This window comes from Sardina pilchardus, chromosome 23 (assembly GCF_963854185.1).
Source record: "Sardina pilchardus chromosome 23, fSarPil1.1, whole genome shotgun sequence".
Classification (NCBI taxonomy): Eukaryota; Metazoa; Chordata; class Actinopteri; order Clupeiformes; family Clupeidae; genus Sardina; species Sardina pilchardus.
Window position 1 is genome coordinate 20,607,262 of NC_085016.1, and position 13,409 is coordinate 20,620,670.

Sequence of the window (13,409 nt, forward strand, 5' to 3'; positions counted from 1 at the left end):
AAGCAGTGCTTTTCTTCCACTGCACTATGTCAATAACATCTAAATCTGCCTTTTAGATAGAGTGAGTAGTTCAAGCATGCGCCATTATGCGATTCACTGTGAAACACTGCCATCTACTGGCCCTGCTGAGAAGTCTATCAACTCTGCTGCACGTCGGACTTACCCTTCATTAAGGATGGGAAGTGCGAAAGAGCAACGAAAGAAAGAGAGTATTCAGCAAATGTTTTGCCAGTCACAGTGGACCTCCAGTAAAATTTTATTGTGAGCAATCAGCTCACACACTCACACACACACACACACACACACACACACACACAATACGATGTTACTGGGCCCATTAAGGGGACACTGACACTTCAGTAAATAAATATATAAATAAGAAACATCTGACAAAGCCAAATTGTAAAGGGGATATTTTAAATATGCTATTCACTGAACTCAGGGGGCATTCAAGATAGCAGTGCTGGACTGTGTGAGGCACCAGTCATTACAAACTTGGCTCTGGCGCCTGCTTGCATTTTATAGGTGTGCTTTTTGAGTCTGGTCTCCTTAATGGTTTGTTTGGATGATCCCTGAGAGCTGTTTAGAAGTGAATTTGCCAATAGAGTTTGAATTGCCAGTTTCCTTGTGTATACTGTGTGTGTGTGTGTGTGTGTGTGTGTGTGTGTGTGTGTGTGTGTGTGTGTACATTTGTCTGTGTACGTGTTCATGTGTGTGCTTGTATGCATTTATGTGTGAACAAAGTCACTCTGATTCTGGGCTCTGCGAGGAGCCAGCCACCCACGCTGCCCTGTTACAATGGCGGTGTCAAATAACACACGTGAAAGAAAGAGAGAGAAAGAGAGAAAGAAAGATGGCATGTCAGCGCACCTTCAGAGCATCCCGCCTTCACACCCCCCGTCTCTCACCCCATACCCCCCTCACCCACTTCCACTGATTGCCAATTAAGGTCACTCTCCTGTCTCTGAACGGCCGCGGAGGAAGCCGCCGGTAATTGTGATATTTTTCCTCAACTATTGGTCCCAGAGCGGTCCATGTGCCTCCCTGGTTAGATTGATGATGTTTGATATTTAGATGAAAAGAGATGAAGAAAAATGTGCTGGCTCCGTTCTCGGCTGGTTTTCTGGAACTTTCACAATTTTCTTAAAGGTCACAAAGACTGGAGGCTTCAGAATTGGTGGCATGTGATGACAGATGTGTTGCATCACTGAGGGGGAGGTTGTCAATCATCTTTGCCAGTGTTAAGCTGTAGTTCATTTTATGTGTTCATCTCTAGATATGTGGTCAGGAAAGGCTTCAGAAATGTCATTGTTTTATCCCACTTCCAGCACATGTTTACAAATCAAATAAAATACACAGGGAAATGGGAAATGACATGCAAGATAACTAAAATGTCACTAAAAAAAATAATTAGGTTAGAACATATTTTTCTTTCTACTTGTTATTGTTCTTCGGTCCTTTTGTCATCATCAAGGTAAAAGGAAATACATATATATCACTGAGGTGACATCTCCTGAGTTGGAGACTTGGTCTTCATCAAGCCACGGATGCGTTGAGAGGGGGATTGACCTGAGGTTGAGAGGGACACTATCTGTATAGACCTCAGCCATGTAGTCAATGGAAACAATATAAGCAGTAGCCACTTGTCAATATGTCAATGTGCCAACAGGTCAAAAGCAGCTTGTGCACTGGCATTTGCAAGATGGCAGTCTGATTGCTTTTTCTCAAATGGTGAGACGTGCACAAGCGCTTGAGAGAGTTCAGAGAACCTTACAGATAAGAGTGTTGTTACATCGAGCCTGTTTACGCCAAAAGCATGAACTAATTATGTCATCATGAACAAATGAACATAATCCGCTGGAAATATAATTTCCAGCCCGAGCAGCACGTCTATACTTAGAGAGGTTCATTGAGGTTACTGCTGCAGAAACAAATGATTAACGCAGAGTAAAGAAGAAGCGACAAACATTCTACCCCCGGTGTGTGAAGACAAAAGCACGTACATACTGTAATATTTGCATTCGGGGGGGGGGGGGGGGGGGATGCAGTCCAAACAACAGCAGTTAAGAACATCAAGAAGCAACAGTATCCACCTCATCTCGTATTCATGACTTATTTTATGGCAAAGAGATTTAGACGTTTAATTACTAGTCAACAAGCGCTCTGTTTAAAAAAGCAATGTTTATATTTGCTAATATGGCATCTGAAAGCTTTCGCAGCATAAATAATGGCACAGTGTCTCCCCTGACATACAGTGGGACCCATTAATACTGAGTGTCTCTGGCATGGCTCCTCTTGACGCGGTGTGGAGTCTCCAGTGCGACAGGCTGCGTGCTGGCAGACGCGCGGTACGGCTCTGCGACAGCTGTGGTTTTATTAGCGTGGAGCGGAATAATTAACTCGTTATTATCTTTGCCAATTAAGGGCTTAATTGGAAAGAAAATGGGGCTCATCGAGAGGGAGGCGGCGGCGAAGTCGATGCACAGAAAATAAATAAAACAGGAGGAGGAGAGCTGTCTCTCTTCTCTGTGTGTGTGTGTGTATGTGCGCATGTGTGCGTGTGTCTATGTGTGTGTGTATGTGCGCATGTGTGCGTGTGTCTATGTGTGTCTTTGTGTGTGTGTGTGTGTGTGTGTGTGTGTGTGTGTGTGTGTGTGTGTCTGTGCGCCTGTGTATGTGCATGTGTGTGAGTGTGTGCATGTGTGTATGTGCACATGTGTGCGTGTGTCTACAGTATGTGTGTGTGTGTATGTGCATATGTGTGCGTGTGTCTATGTGTGTCTTTGTGTGTGTGTGTGTGTGTGTGTGTGTGTGTATGTGTGTGTGTGTGTATGTGCATGTGTGTGAGTGTGTGAGTGTGTGCGTGTGTACGTGTGCATGCCTGTGTGTGTGTACTGTACGTGTGCTTGATTTCATATCGACCATCCATCTGGGATAACTGATCAAAATCTGGCTCCTCATCAGATTCTATCTCCCATAGCTTAAGTGGTACAACATGGTGCTAACACTGCCAAATCATCCGCACAATTAAAAAACATACGCTGAGTATTTATCAAAATCTGCACTTCCCCCTCCCTTGTCTCAATCAGGCATATCCTCCATAATAGATGTTAAGACATTTAAACACTCACTCGAGCAAAAGACGTCAAATGAGAAGGATAATGTCAGCGGAATAGTGAAAAGTACTTACACAAGCTGGGGCTGACTCAACTATGAGGTGGAATGTTCTCGTCGTAACCAAACGACGTCAAATGAGAATGAGAATGTCAGCGGAATAGTGAAAAATACTTACACAAGCTGGGGCTGACTCAACTAAGAGGTGGAATGTTCTCGTCGTAACCAAACTGCAACATGCGGCAGCAGCAGGCATTAGTCAACAGAGCTGATTTAATTGACCCTGGGAGAGATTTGCATCATGCCTCGTGCTACCTTCGCGCAGTGGGAGCCTCGAGTTGAAGAGTGCTTTTCAAAGAGAGTGAGAGACATCTAGAGAGAGTAAGGAGATGAGTGAGAGAGACAGACTCAGTCTAATTGAATTACACCTCAGTGGAACGCCATAACCTGCCAAGTGTACCTGGTGGCATATCCGTCCAATTACGACATGCACCGACAGCAGGCTATATGAGCCGCTCTGTGACAAAAGCAACATGCCAGAAAACAGTTTTGTTCGACACCACTTCCTGTCTGCATCTTTCTCTTCTCTCTCTTTCTCTGCTTGTTGTCCTTGTACTTTTGATGGTGAGATGGTGATATATTGATTGCTGACTACTTGGTTGGTGCACTTAGAAAAAAGAAATCGCTCTCTGCAATTTGACAACGCGCCCAGCAATATCACAAAGAATCTGAAACTACCTGTAAGACACATAATGGAAACCCCCTGGGGGGTTGGAAACAGCAGAACAGCAGAGGCCCAAAACACCATCTGCCGCAAGATGGAGCAGATACGAGATTGGGTCCAGATGAACTGCTCGACTGAACAAGAGGTCTTGTGATTCAATGGCACACACACACACACACACACACACACACACACACACACACACACACACACACACACACACACTTGAATATCAGTCACCTTGCCAGGGAAAATAATGCACTGTGTGGATAAAATGTCATCAAGATGTGATTCACAAGTATTCATCGATTGTGTGTATATACAGAGAGATTATCAACAGCAAGAGTAGGCATTGGAACAAGATTCAACAGTGGAGCTATCATCACCTACCACCTCAAAATGGAGGAGCTCAAACTGAATAGTATATTGACACTAGGTGACACTTGTGACAATGATGACGTGCCATTTGGAGAGGAGAAGTGCAATGGGACGCTGAAGGACATATAGCTGACATACCAGACAGCCATAAGCACCTCAGGATTCCATAGTCACATGGGATTCAAAGTGGAGAGAGGCAGCTATATTCTTACACCTCCAGAGAGCTCCATAGAAAGATCTGGAAGAGTCAGCTCAAAGCTAAGAACAAGACCCAAGCCATCAGCAACAACAGCAAGACAGGAGGAGGATAACTGGGGTCTTGGTGAGAACCAAGAAGACTGCTATCCAAGCAAAAACACACAATTTTTTTGTCTGTCTGGCAATTAAAATGACCTGTGATCTGACCGGCGGTAATTACTTGATCCCACTCTCAATCTCTCACCAATTCATGTCCTATCTCTCTTCATTATCTCAAGAGAAGCCCAAAACCCTTAAATTAATCATGGAAAAAAAAACTTTAAAGATGACCACAGGAGCAGAGTGTGTGAGGAAACTGAATAAAATAGGCAGCCTGATAGAAGCCTGACTAAAATCCTGTACGTAATACTGTATTCTGAAGGCAAAACTCATATTGTGGTGTTTCAATATACAGAAAGATCTGTGGTGTAGATGGGTTAAATCCACTTTAAGACCATGTGTGCGACTTTATAGGTTAACTGAAAATGAAAAACTCTATAGCCCACATTCAGCTAGAGTGCTGGATAACCCACCTGAGATACTGATAATAACACACAGACCAAGAAATGGCACCGCTGATGTAGCAGCAGATACCACTTCCTAGTCCAGTAAGAGTGTACTGTGTACCATGAGAGCCATATGAGAATATAAGAAGCTAGAGAAATACCAGGGTCAGGGACCTGTGTACGGAAAAAAAAGGTGATGTATGGCGCGTGCAGAATACAGTCATTTTAGCAGTGTAGCAGAGTTGAAGAGGGAGCGATTCCTTAGGGATCCAATGGAGCAGAATGGAATAGTGACAACCTAGGGCTCATTTCCAGCACTCTCTATGAAAAAGAGCAGTCCAGGGAGCTCAAGAAGGTGAACCAGCCCTAGAGCTCATAAGAGTTTGATTCCAAAACGCTCCATTTTTTAAAAAAAACATTACAAAGTCATCTCATTCAATGGTGCATTCCAAGAAATATCTGTAAAATTGCAGTTGTGCTGTTTTGATTGAGTAAAGACAAATCAAACAACAATATTCAAAAACACTTCTACTGAAATTACTTGGAAAACAAATTGTAAAAAATATATATATATATGAAAATTCATTAAAATGGTGGATATAGCGTTTTGGAACCAAACTCTTCAAGGTATAGTTACAATCAATAATCATCATGGGTATGTGTATTAGTAGTAATGACTAGTAATATTATTAATACATACATTTATATTTTCTTCTTTCTCAATAAGCCTATGCTGTATACTGTATGTCTGAGGTATGTTAGATTATCAGTAGAAATGTAATGCTTACAGCTGACAGGGCTCATTATGGTTTCGCCTCACACCGAATCCTCTAGTGCTCCGGCTATTATGGGCAGTAGACTGAGAGGACTGGGTCAAGTGAGATACAAAGCCTGCTTAGCCTCTTCTGCAGGGTAAAGATACTACTACTGCTTCTAAATCACTGCCTGCCCGAGACTCACTGACCAGATTTAACATCTGACTGATTTAGACCAAGGGGGCCCTTGATTGAGATTGAGGAAGCCTTGACTTAATCTGCTCCCAGTGTCTTTTTTTTTCAAAAAAGAGAGAGAGAGAGAGAGAGAGAGAGAGAGAGAGAGAGAGAGAGAGAGAGAGAGAGAGAGAGAGAGACCGTCCTACAGCTTGTGGAAGCTGTTTGAGCCAAAGCTGACACTTCAGAGAGTGGAGTGAGAAGACAGAGAAAGAGAGGGAGAGAAGAAGAAGAGAGGGTAGAGAGATGGAGCAAGAGAGGAACTGAGAGAGAGAGAGAGAGAGAGCAAATTAGAGATGGAGGGAGAGAGAGGGAGAAAGAGAGAGAGAGAGAGTGAGAGCTTCCACTCGGGCTGGTGAGAAGCTCTAGGGAGCAGATTAATTGGAGGCTGCCTTCAGAAAAGGTTTGCTGGATGAGGACGGGCCATGACAGCTCTGCGGGCCTCTCCCGCATCAATCAGTCATGATCTCCCGCCTCATTTGGAGGGGAATGACAATGCTCAGGGAGGCGAAGTGTCAAACAGCAACTCCACCCCACCTCCATCACCACCACCACCACCACCCCCCATTACCAGGACAAAGACTGCTGGAGAGATTGTTCACCTTCAGAGGACTGCAGTCAGAATCAAAGACTTGCATGGGTGGTTGATGGGTCATGTGATTCCTTTGGAGTTTGTACAACCTGGCTTTAGCTTGTCTTCTTCACCCACTTGGGAGATATATGGTCTTGAGCTGCACCTCCTCTATACAGCACATGTTAAACAAGCACAATAAATGTTCTTATGGACTTACGGTACTTACTTACTGTACTTACATACTTGCTGTTACATCTATGGGTTGTAGGGCAGCAACAAAGTTTCTCCACTCATCCCTGCTCTTTGCCTTTCGTAGTGGAGAGCCCCGGCCAAGTCTCACAGATGTCTCACACTTTTAACATGAGGTGAACTGTGGGAGTAAAAGCTGTGGTGAGGTCCCAGAGATAAGCGGAGAGCTTCAACTGAAACATTACCTGACTTTGTTCAGCACAAAATCCTCTCACGTTCTATAGCTTAATACAGGAGTAAGCCTACTTCAGTAATTATAGCACAGAACATGGTAAAAATTAGGCTACAAAGCATGAAAAGAAACATATTCCGTTAACATGAAAGTTAAGTAGTCAATGGAGGTGTTCTGAACCTGGGGAAGTTGACAAAATGTTTTTTTTTTTTTACAGAAACTAATCTTCAAAAAGTATGAATATTTAGTCACACACAGGGACTTTCTTTCTAATCCGTAACCAGCATTTTAGTCAACATTAAAGAGCCTCTTATCACTTCAGCATTAACATCATAGGTAAAAGCATTCTCAAAGGTGTTATTGTGTTTCCTAATATTGAGACACCACCCGTGTTGGTTCTCACCACCTGTGATATCACTCCAGAATGTTCTATAGATTCTTTCAGAAGCAAGTGAGCTGGAGACTGGTCATACAGAGGAGATGTGCAAACAATCTTTGCAGAAACGGTTGCACAAAACTCGTTTTTAAAAAAAAAGCACCAAGTGCGAGGTGGACAACCAATAATAGTCGTATAGGCTCAGAAAAGTGTGACAAGAAGTATACATGAGAGATCTCCAGATGAAAACATGCACAGAAACATGCCCTCATTACTCTCTTAGCAGGCGTTCTTAAAAATGCCCTCCACAGGGAATGTTCTCTCTGTTCTGTCTTCATAGAAAAACACTGTGTGAGCTGCTTCCCTGCAAACATCAGCAGTTAATGATCCACTGGGAAGGGATTCAAACACAATAGGATTCAACCAGGAGCTGGGGGGGGGAAACTAAGGGATGCTGGGGTTTAACTGGTTTAGGAGTGCTGCTCAGCCCTGTAAATAAGGCACCAGCAGTCATGTGAGGGAACAGGGTAATCTCTGGGATCAGAATTAATAATGGAGAAAGGAGAATCTGAAGATCAAACGGTACAGTGTCCCTGATGTGATCGTTCCTTCATCCACGCCTATCAAAACCACTTTCATCTTTGGGCTCCTTTCAAACCGAATCTACGGGGGATTTCTTTTCTGATAGGGTCCTAGGCCACTTCTGTGATGTGATCATCACTGACAATGCATTTAGACAGACTATTTCAACAAAAGATTTATCAAGTCATCAAGACCCTGCGTGGAAAAAAGTAATAAATGATGGTTCATTCAAAAGATGAACTACCGTAAAAATAGCTCTTGCCATTGGTTTTTGTGCTGTGAAAATCTGTATGCTCATGGAATGTGGACAAAAGAGTGCCTATCTTTCCTTTTTGCATTACAGCACTGTGTCCTGATTAGGAAAAAGGTCTCTTCAGCATGCCAAATGGCTCATGAAAAGAAATAGTTTACATCTATGCTTTCCAGACATATACTTTGACCCGGCCATACACAGTATTATGTGTGGCATGTCTCCTGTAGTATCTGAGTCTAAATCCATCACACATTCACTTACTGCTTGCTACCTTATTGCTGATACAACCAGCCTCTGAGGGAAAGGAATGTGATCAGTGTAGTTTCTTTACTGGACTGTAATCAGCAGTTACAAGCTGAGTTAACGGTGTTTGCTTGTTGGTTTGTTTTCATTTTTTTAAAGTTAATAAATAAAATATATATATATATTTTTTTTTTTAAAATGTTCAGTGTAGCTTACCCACCATAACTGATTACAATCCACAGTGCCACTGCCACAGACAGTCATTAACAATTGCACAATTCAGGGGAACTGGCTCATTCACAATGATAATTCAAACTTCCTTACATGAGAGGGTGGAGAGAAAGATAACATCAAATACAATATTTAAAGAGGTGTTATAAAAACGATAGTTTTGATAGTATTTGGAATCGTATAGGCTAGCTTACTTTTGCAAATGTAAAATGTGTCGAGCACATGCATCTAACATGCACAGAAATGTTGTTTTAGCTTTAGCCTTCAAATTTCGCAACCTACATGACAACTTTAGTTGGCATACTCTCTTGGATAGCGATGTAAACGTCCAGCTCTAGAAAGTATTAGTCCTGCCATGTATTGGTTCTATCTGTGCGCCTGTGTTTTTTGGGCTTGACAGAGGTGAATTTAATAATTAGCTGATCAACCTGACTTAACAGTTGTGCTAATTGGAATCAGCTGATTGAGTGATTGGAACAAAAATGTGGCAAGACTTTACTTTCTGATGTCCGTCTTTTACACCTCTGACCTTGGAATATTCTCTGTCAGTTTGACATTTCATTTTGACATTCAGTTCACCTCTGTCTCATCCTCGCTCCATGAAATCATTCACTTCCTTGAATGTGTCTGTTTTGAGAGGGAAGAGGAGGTCTTCACCTAATCTGTCAATTTTCCGATCCGGATGTTCACCATCCAACTCTCATAGACCGTGCAGTCGCGGTAACTCCTCGCCAACTGTCGCTCGCCATATGCCTGCCGCTCAGTCTGGACACACACACACACACACACACACACACACACACACACACACACACACACACACACACACACACACACACACACACACACACACACACACACACACACACCGCACTGCCGCACTTGGGTCTTAATATTTAGGGTAGATTGCCTAAGTGACAAGTGATTGCATGCCCCACTGCTTGTCCGCTGCCTGTCTGTTCTAGGGGATCTGACCTTATCTTTGAGCTGACACCTCTAACACATGCTGTCAGAAGAATAACATATGGCGTTGTCTCTGATCCGGATAGGTCGTGGAACGTCCTTCCTTGTCAGTTAACGGTGGGACACAAGGTCCTAATGATTGTCGATCAGGAGTTTGTTTGTGCCACATGTTATTCCATTGAGGCATTTTTCAAGTGCAGTGCATGAATCGTATGTTTATGGCTATGCAATTTCATGGGCGGCTTGAAATGTCCAAAAAAAAAAGCCACTGAAAAGGCCTTGATTGTGGGGGAACATTGCCCTCTACGGGTAAGAAACATTCGCTTACATAATTCACGTTTTTATAATATGTCATGTGTTTTTATTTTTGCTGTTATACGTATGCTGTGCTATATACGTACCAGTCCGACATTTCGGTCATTGATTCAACATATTCTGTGATATGCAGTCACACATGTTGTATCATTTCAGAAAGTATTTTCTCTACACAGATGCTTCCAAAAGCTTATCTGAATATCCTATTAATCATAGAATTCGAACCGATGAACGGTGTAGTAGGCTATTATATACAAGGACCAAATTTAAAGTCTTTGATATGATTAAGTCTAAGACGTGTAAATCTTGAGTCCAACCAACATATTCCAATAAATGTGATGTCCTGAAGTGTTCATCTGAAGTTCATCATAAAAGTAGTAGGCCTATACCACAGTAAACTACGTAGCACATATAAACTAATGGTTCACATAGACCCTTTGGATTCAGCAATACATTCATAATTGGAAAACCCGAGAACACCAATTCAGCAAATATGTTTTATTATACAAAAATAGTAGGCTATATGTAAAAGGCAATAAGTTATTTGGCGCGTATTTCTGTCACTTGGCTACTCATTATGAGTTCAGTCAGACTCAGTCCAGTGAAGCTCGTCCTTCTCCTAGTCGTCCTTCTCGGGTTGTTTTCCATAGAACATTTCCAGTAGAAGTTCTTCCATGTTGACCGCTCCTATGACCGGTTTAAAGAAGAGCCCTGCGACGACGTTTGCGTTGATGGACCGGAGCATGGAGAGCGCGATGAAGAGTTTGGCAAACCTCGTGGAGTCCCCTCGGTGAATCATTTTGACATATTCATTTAATGCTTGGTGCGCTTCGCTCTGCAGCCCCTGGATGTAATGTTGACACTGCAGCCCCTCAACATCTGAAGAGAAAACACAGATGAGGAAAATGATGTCATTATGATCGTGCGTAATCAAATTGTCCCACCCTTTTAGATTACAATGTGTGCACAACAGGGAATCCAAATAAACATATCCGAACTGTAATGACAATTTCATCAGCAACACATTTATATTAATTATTGCAATGCTAAAGGAAATCAAACATACATCATGCAATCATTATTTACTGCGTTAACTTCCAACCGACACATGCAAAGTAGCTTATACAGTGCTGCGTCGCCAACACACCTGGATTGAAGAGGATGGCTCCTTTCAAATAGGCATACTCCTTTGTGCTTATATCGAGACTCCAGCATTTACTGAGGAACAATTTGATACCCTGCACATCAACGATAGACACGCCTGGCGCACTACACTCTGACGGGTTATCCGTTTTGTCCGGGCCGCTAGTTAAAATCCTCTGCAACATGCTGAGTTCGGGCGTTTCGGTGGTCTCGAAAGAAATCCTGTCCTGCGCCATACCGAGGACCAGTAGAGGAGCCCAGCTGCTTCTCACTAGAACGTGCTGGTCCTCCACAGGGAGCTCCCGAAAGCAGGGCACATTCTTGACAAACTTGAGAGTCTTTACAAGCACCGCAGATGCGGCTTTGCAGGTGGTTTGTGGCGACCGAAGCGCAACCTTTTTCTTAGATCCACATGTACAAGCTTGTACCGACACAGCGACTCTCTGGATCCTTTGCTGCGAGTTCTGGGCGGACTGGATGTCGTTCTTCAGAATACTATACAGGATGCTGCTTTGCCTCCTTTCGCTTATGCAGTGGCATCCGTCGAAACAAGCCATGCCGTCAACTGTGTTATGGAACAGTCGAGTTCGAATTAGCTGCGCTTTCTGTGCCCCGCTGATCCCATGAACGCCGAGGTTTTATATTTCTTTCCTTCCTTTCAAATGACAAGTAGTTGGGACTTTTTAAATATCGTCCGACACCTCCCACTTCTATTTTTCTGACGTACACCTAGGGGGTGCTAGTTGCTATCAAATGAGGGAGGTGCTGTAAGTGTCTGGCAGGCACATTCATAAACAACCATTTCTGGGGATATTGACCAATCTTGTTTTTGCTTTTTTGTCTCTTTCTACTCAAAGAAATGTTTTAATTATTTTTGTAAATGAGTAAACATGTTCACATTAGTCTAAATTGTTGGAACTCACAAAATTGTTAGTGTCCTATGCCTTATGGATGTTATGGATTGTTTACCTCAAGTTTGTGTTTGTTTTCCTTTTCTTTTTCATTCTCCTTGACCTTACCCAATGTAAGGGGAATCAAACCATTAGTCAAATGAATGTATGACAATATGCAATTCTCCTTCATTTGCCTTTGATTTGATAGAGTTAAGCCTGAAGTTTCCATCTCTGCCTGATGTTAAAATCACTTTCAGGAATGGAAAAATGCAGGTCTACAGGCCCTCAATGGGGAATTTTTACTTCACTGAATGTATACAATACACACACACACACACACACACACACACACACACACACACACACACACACACACACACACTGGAACACTGCAAATTTAAGTAGAACATTATGGTAAGTATACTTACTACAACAGAGTGTGTACTTATTATCTGTAGTCGTGTACCTTGTTCAACTGGGGCCTCATTACTCTTCGAATCGAGGCCTTCAGCTTGAGTGTGCTGGTGGTGTCTGAACACTCAACATTTCGCCTGAATTTATCTTGAAGGTCTGCCTTTAAGCAAGGCTGAAAACTTGTTTGGACCTTCACAACGCCATCTCTCTCTCTCAGCTTGAGATTGTTGTGCAATAGAAGGCGTATTATTGCTCGATTTCCATCTTAATAAAGTATTGAATTTGCTTCCAATTACCAAGGTATTGTGTTTCCTACCACTGCACCAGAGCATAGCCTTCTTTGGATTTCACCTTTGTTTTACTCAAGGTTAAGTCAATACCCAATATTTCTAACATTCTGTAAATGGATTTGTGTCCTTTTTCCAGTTTTATTTCCAAATATGTTCTTGCCAGCATACATACAGTACAGGAATGATGAGTAAGCTATAACTTGCAACTATTCTGGCATATTTTCACCTTTTTGTGGACTCTCTTGAAATGAAATGAAAACATGACCTTGTTTGATGTATGTAAACTACTTAGAAAAACTCCTTTTTGCAGCCTAGCTATAAGCTTGTCCTGCTACCCTTTGCAAAGACCTTGAGAAATGATGGCCATGAGCTTACAAAAAAAATGATCACAACTTTGAAGTTCAGGGTTAGACTACTCTTTTTGTGTTGGGCAAGTAGATTTGCGAGACAGTTTTATTTCAGTTAGCCTATTAGCTGGTTTGATTTGCATTGAGCTCAATGAGAATTAAACCAGCTAATAGGCTAAATGAAATAAAACCCTGGTAACCTTTCAGATTAAGGGTCTGACCACGAATAATGTAATGGGTCAACTCGAGGGGCGGCACCAAGCATGGATTTGGAAATCTCACTGCATACAATTGTATTACACTACGGCCAATGTTTTTATTCTGGACTTCGAAGCAATTGGATAACACTTTGACCAATGTTTACTGACTTCGTTGCAGCGCTGTTGTCATCAGTTTCTTCTAATAAAGTGATATCA

General features: G+C 42.4%; 1 protein-coding gene across 1 annotated transcript; it reads right to left on the reverse strand.

Annotated features, from left to right (window-relative positions):
• Positions 1-9,980: 9,980 nt before the first annotated feature.
• Positions 9,981-11,692, reverse strand: nr0b1 (nuclear receptor subfamily 0, group B, member 1). Its single transcript, XM_062527941.1, has 2 exons — positions 11,054-11,692; positions 9,981-10,785 (listed from the first exon to the last, which is right to left on the reverse strand). The coding sequence occupies exons 1-2, from the start codon at positions 11,604-11,606 to the stop codon at positions 10,526-10,528; spliced, it is 813 nt and encodes a 270-aa protein (XP_062383925.1). The 5' UTR covers positions 11,607-11,692; the 3' UTR covers positions 9,981-10,525.
• Between the last annotated feature and the right edge of the window lie 1,717 nt (positions 11,693-13,409).

Excerpts from the sequence above, each read along its gene's own strand:
- nr0b1 (XM_062527941.1), bottom strand. The coding sequence starts at position 11,606 with ATGGCTTGTTTCGACGGATGCCACTGCATAAGCGAAAGGAGGCAAAGC. Across the intron at positions 10,786-11,053 it reads AGCCATCCTCTTCAATCCAG|ATGTTGAGGGGCTGCAGTGT; the intron begins GTGTGTTGGCGA and ends TTTTCTCTTCAG.